This window comes from Macrotis lagotis, chromosome 1 (assembly GCF_037893015.1).
Source record: "Macrotis lagotis isolate mMagLag1 chromosome 1, bilby.v1.9.chrom.fasta, whole genome shotgun sequence".
NCBI classification, from domain to species: Eukaryota; Metazoa; Chordata; class Mammalia; order Peramelemorphia; family Peramelidae; genus Macrotis; species Macrotis lagotis.
This window is the reverse complement of record NC_133658.1, coordinates 721759872-721766152: the sequence shown is the minus strand read 5'-3', so window position 1 is coordinate 721766152 and position 6281 is coordinate 721759872. Positions and strand designations below refer to the sequence as shown.

Genomic DNA, 6281 nt, shown 5'->3' with positions numbered 1-6281 from the left:
TAAACACAAGTAGCTGGAGAGCATTTACAGGCATTGGAGGGAGTATATTTGAGGTCAATACATTATAAGATTTGGAAGCTAAACATTCTTCATGGCTTTATCTGCCTTTTTATTTAGATTTTACATATATTCCATGCTCCTGGTCCATAAATATCTTTAGATGCTGTTAAAGCATCCCTTCTGCCCAAAATATTTTGTTAATTTTCCAAGATATTAACATTTGATAATTTAAAAGTAAAAGAAAAATCTGTCCGAGGATCATTATATAATAATTTTTGAGTATTGGTAATGCTAATTATATGATAGGCAGCATAAAGATACTCTCTGGTCAACAGTCACAAGAGCTTTACTTATAAAAGAGAATTCTCCACTTAAGGCAAAAATCAGAATTAAGTCAAAAATATAGATGGGCAGGATGAATTGTAATTCTCTCTCTCTCTCTCTCTATGTCTCAAAGGAAATACTTAAACAAAGTACAACATACTACAAAAATAGAAGGCTTTAAAAGACACATTGGAAAGTGATGAGGAGAGGTTAGAAATAGCAATTATTTGAAGGAGCTTTATCACTTTTTAAATCTAGATGGCTAGCTTTGGACTATGCCAATAACTAATTGAGGGTTGGGTATTTGCATGGTAGGGTAGGGTAGGGTAGGGTTTTTTCCTCCCCTCCCCCAAGAACCTTTTTTATTTTTTGAGAAGAAAATGCTTTTTTATGAGGCATCTTGATCAGTGAAAAAAGAGCTACATTTTTATAAAGGAAAGACATAGATTCAAGTCTCATGACTAGCTTTCTGACCATTGAAAAGTTCCTTAACTTCTGTTTCCTCCTGAGGACACTATATAATAATAATAATAATAATAATAATGATAATGATAATAATAATAATACCACCAATATTTACTGCCTCACAGGGTTATTGTTGAGGTCAAATGAAGAAATTCTTGGAAAGTGCTTTATAAAATAAAATTAGAAACAAGAGCTTTTAGAGTTATTATTTTGTGAGGACCCTTCATATGTAATAACTAAGAGCTCTCTCTGGCCATCTTTGCGAGAAAAGATTGAATACCATCACCTCACAGATACATGACATTATGTCATGGAATGATATTAGTTTTGCTGGATTTTTTAAAGCGAATGAATCCATTACAGGGGAATAATCCCTGTGAAATAATCCAGGTGAACTTTCATAGAATCCTTCTGCTAGAACTGGAAAAGACCTTTCAAGATTATCCAATCCAATCCAGTCATTATAGAGATGAGGAAACTGAGGTGGAGAGGAGAGTAATGTCTTGCCCAGGTTCATGCTGAAGCAAGACACCTGGGACTAAGCCCCAAAGGTCCATACTCCCAGTCAAATTTTCTCTCCATCACACTATGCTGCTTACCTTTTAATTACTCTAAAGAGACTAAAAATGAACATCATCATTGGATTTAACTTAGAGGGGGTCTTAGAATCCATCAAGTCCCACCCAAGATAAGAATACTGAGGCCAAGAGAGTTGAAATGACCTGCTCAAAGTCATGCAGACAGTGACAGAATTGAGATTCAAACCTAGGTCTTTTGATACCAAAAACCTCTTCCACTATGCTCCAAAAACAGAAGTCCACTTGATATAAAATAAAATTATATATTTGGTGTCATAGACCAAAAAAAGTAAAAACAAAACAAAACAGAACAAAAAACTCAACCCCCAGACTCAATTATCTTGTGACTAAGTTTCTAACTTTTCAACTATAATGGCATTATATATTGTTATCATATAGGCACAATTGAAAAGAAGTAAAATTACTTTTGAATGTGACTAGAGAGTTTAGGTCAGAAATATGAGGTTCATTTTAAAACAAAGACAGCTAACCCCTAAATCTAATAATATAAAGCAATAGACTCTAAAGGACTTGTTTTGCTGAAATCAACAGTGTTTGGTACTTTTTGACAGAAAGTCTCCCAAGAGGCTATTGTCATCTTAAAAACAGAAACAATAAAATTGCACATCCCCCTATTTCATCCTTCACAAATCTCCTCCCCTTCCTTTTGTTCTAATACTTTGGTTTGAGCCAAGAGAACAAAAAGGATAGATTATGGAAAAGGGTAGTTAAACAATCTTCTGAATGAATGACTAGCTGCCTTTCATCTCTCTTCTTTTTATACTGATATAACTATCCATTTTTCCCCATAACCTTCATTTAATTTCAGGTCACCTGCTCATTCCTTCCTGATTTGATCTTAAAATTCCAGCTCAGCATACAAGTTGAGTTGGTACAGAATTATTACACAGGAGGGTAGAGGGGAAAACCAATCTACACAACATTTACAACAATAAAAGCAATGCCAGTAACTTCTTTTCCAAAGGAAAGGTGCTTCATAAGAGTTTCATTCACAAAACACTTCTCCCTTAGGGATAGCTTACAACTCATTTATTCTGACCCAGGACCATGGCTTAGACCATCCTTTTTATATTATGAAACAAGTTAATACCACTAATTTCATCCATTTCAGCAGAGAGACTCATGCTGCCTTAAAGGAGAGATGGCCAGTTTTTACACATAATAGCACAGGAAACAATAAAAATAGATAATGAGCAAGTTAACATGAGTATCTCTAAACTCTCTGGTCTGGGGACAGGGATGGGGGAGTGGGGGGTTGGGTGAGGGTGAAGAAGAGGAAAAAGATTTAAAATGAAGTACCAAACATTTTTCTCTCGAAGAGAAGACAATTCTGGCATTTTTAAGGACAGACAGAAAGCTCCTGTGGTCTATTTGTTAATTGATACTAAGCCAGATGTTAAGACAACTGTAGTGGTTAATCTTCTATACCAATACTTCCTTTGAATAGCATCACTTTAGAGAAAAAGTACTTATATTACTGCTTCTCCACCTGATGCTCAGCATGTTTTACTTACAAAACAGTTTCCTTTATTTCCTTACCCTCTGCTTCCGCAGGCTTCCTGGACTGGTTGGAGATGGGCTTGGAGATTTCCCAGAACGGGGAGTAGAGAGCTGACTACCAGGGGTTCCATTAACTAGAAATACAAGAATCAGAAAGAGAAACAAAAATGGCACTTTAAATATTTTTTTCACATTATGTCATTCTCTCAAATACACAACATCTGTTTAAGTTCTAGGTACTTTATCCCAAAGTCAGTTGCATCAATGCTCCTGGGGTGGAGGAGCAAATAACTTTGGAGTGCTAGCAAGTAACTTTGTTTAAAAAGTCAGTTAATTCCCCTGACCAGTGTTCTTAAAATAGCAGTAATTTATATATTGGTGAAATAACAAATCAATCTTAGTACAAGATCCATTTTGAAAAAAATGCTGACCAGTTTCATCAATGGTCCCTTTAACTATAAAGTACTTGTGCCATCAGAAGATATTTGGAGTATGATCTAGTGATATTCACAATTCTAATCAGTGGACTGGATTGCTTTGGCTGTCATCGATTCATCTACCTCAGACTACTGGTCAGAAACGAACTTTAGCCCTAAGAGCACACAGTGAATTACTTGTGAAAACAAATTGCTGTGACTGAAAATTAATCCCTTACTCCCTGAACTGAAATAAGCCTGGTACATCACCTCATTATAGATAGATTCCAACGGACTTGCCATGTAGAACATAGAATAATTTGCTACTGACCCTTATGCACACATCACAGCTTGCCTTGGCATCTCATGAAAATGAGAGTTCCTTTCAAATATTTAAATGCTCCCCAACATTAACATATTCTTCCTTTTCCCGGATTTCTACACAATGATCAATAAACTGGACAAAATGCACACATGTCAAGTAAGTTTTCTTTTTCATTTTTGAGTGCAAATGACCCAAACACTTTAAGAAAGGTGGGTTAAAGACACCCCAGCTGTCTCTCTTTTACAATCAATGAATGACAGAAGTACAATATCACAGGCAAGAAAAGGGATTCAGTAAATAAATACACATGAGTTCAGAATGGTCCACAACACATTTTTGCACAAGGGAATCAAGAATGAATTTAAACTTACCTTCTATGAGTTCTAACATGGACACAGTCTTAGGGTTTTAACCTGATAATAAAACAGAGCACAATCCTCTCCCAGTTCTAAGCCAAGCTATAGTGGAGATGGAGAGCCGTGGGATTAGTTAAGGATAGCTAAGGCTGCTCACAGAACAAACTGAATGAGATGCAGAATTCATCAGCAGATGCCTTTTCTGCGTAAGGCTGACGTCTTTGGAGCAGAAGTGGGAGGTGCAGGTGCTGTCTTAGGGCTACATCAAAGGTGTCAATTAAGCATAATGCCACCAATTCAGAGTGCCGAGCCATCTCTGCCCCCACCCTAATACCAAAAAGCCCCCATAAACCCAAGCAATTTCAAATGTTGTGAACTGAATCATAATGAAATGCCTTTGGGGGCAATACACCCAGTGACTCATCTGAAAGAATGAAAATGACAATAACTTTGGTAAAACCTTTGCTGACTAGCCTCTACTGGCTAATAGTTATTTTATCAAAATTCAATACAAACTAGCATGCATATTGATTTTTTTAATTTAATTCTTTTTTTTTTTTTTTTACAAAAGCACTGGGCCTACAAGATTTTTTTCTTTTTATTTCTTTTGCCATTAACCTGTATCAGCTTCATGCTGTACCCAATCTTACTTTTTTTGCCTTGGAGTTGCATCTGGTGCTTTTTCTCAATCTGTACATTGTCCTGCCATCATACAAAAGGGGAACATTTAGGAAATCTTTAATTTGCCAGCACTTAGAGATTCCCATCTCTCTCTTTTTTAATTAGGTTTAAGATGAAACCTCATTAGATGCTTAGAAAATAAAAACAAGTTCCCATAGTTATAGGAGAAATGTTAAATGATGTGGCTCAAGGGGGGCAAATCAAGTAAATAAATATTTGTTAAGCCCTTACCATGTGCCAGGCTCTATGCTAAGGTAAAAATAGAATTCTTGATAGTCATTCACCCTCCTGGTTGGATACTAGACAACAGTTCCTTCTTTCCTGCCTACTCCTGGGTAGGGGTTTTAATACTGCCAATAGGTGGAACATATGGAGAGGAAATAGACAACTGAGGAAATGTTTAGAAATGTTATGGCAGCATTTTCTTTTTTTTTAGTATCTCTTATCTAATAAAATTCATGAAAATAAGGGGAAGAAAACTCAATACTCTCCAGCCAGACTCAATTTATATGAAAATATTTTGTATGAAGGATGTTCTCACCAAAGCCTTGCTTTCCCACCTATCCCTGTTAGAAAAGATTTTCTTTCTTCCACAATGTCACTGGAGTTCATTCTTTTGTTTGTTACTCTTTTCCGACTCTCCCCTTCCTGATGAAGTCTCAGGAATCCTACTTTCATTGCTGTGATGAAGTTCAGATGGGAAGGAGGAAGAGTCTCTCCTAATGTGCCAGGGAGAAATATGTTCCTTGCATTCAACTTGGAATTCAGGATTGCATTTTACAAAAATTACAACCTAAGTGACGGTTGGAATCTGTGATAATCTGAATATTTTGATAGTTATATTTTGCATTAAGAGGTCCTTTGTGATCTGTCTTTGGAACTTCATTGACATTTAATAATAATTTCTAAAAATTCTTAATGCCAACTGATCAACATAACCTGGTCATAAGGTGTAGACTGTATTATTAGCATCAGAATTACATTGATAATCTTGCCTTTGTTCAACATCTTTGAATCTATAATCTACACTTCTGCCTGTTTGGCTGAATAATTATTTGGGAGAAATACCACATGGCATACTGTTAAACGGTTGTTGGGATGAATAATCTTATTACATGAGTAACTTTAACACATAAAATGAACACTTTTTTTTTATCATATGATGCCAATGGTGCAAAATTGCCAACATAAAAAAGATTGTGCTTTGTTCCATTAACTATGAAACACACCTCATTAAAATTCAACAATATCAAGTTTGGTAAGCCAAGAGTACAATCAGTTATATCATTTGGGCAACAATCTGTCTTAATAATTTAGTCTGATGTTACTAACTAAATCAATTGACCAGTTAATCAACAAATATATATATATTAAAAATGATATCTCATCTACTATTATATGTCAGGCACTGCACCAAACTCTAAGCATTAAAGACCAAAAAAAATCATTTCTACCATCAAAGAGATTGTTTTCTATTAGAAAAGAAAGTATGTCCATAAATCAGTACACATAGAATAAATAGGCAATTTGGGCAGGGAAGGCATTAGCATTTGGAGGATAAAGAAAGATTTCTTATAGGAAAGAATCCAATATCAAAGGAAATAAGAGATTCTTT

General features: G+C 35.4%; 1 protein-coding gene across 3 annotated transcripts in view; it reads right to left on the bottom strand.

Annotated features, from left to right (window-relative positions):
* DCLK1 (doublecortin like kinase 1) overlaps positions 1-6281 on the bottom strand; it is a 398985-nt gene that overhangs the window by 91203 nt on the left and 301501 nt on the right. For all 3 annotated transcript variants that reach the window (XM_074216029.1, XM_074216030.1, XM_074216031.1), the window contains exon 6: positions 2928-3022. In XM_074216029.1, coding sequence (XP_074072130.1) covers positions 2928-3022 — 95 coding nt within the window. The remainder of the gene's footprint in view (positions 1-2927; positions 3023-6281) is intronic.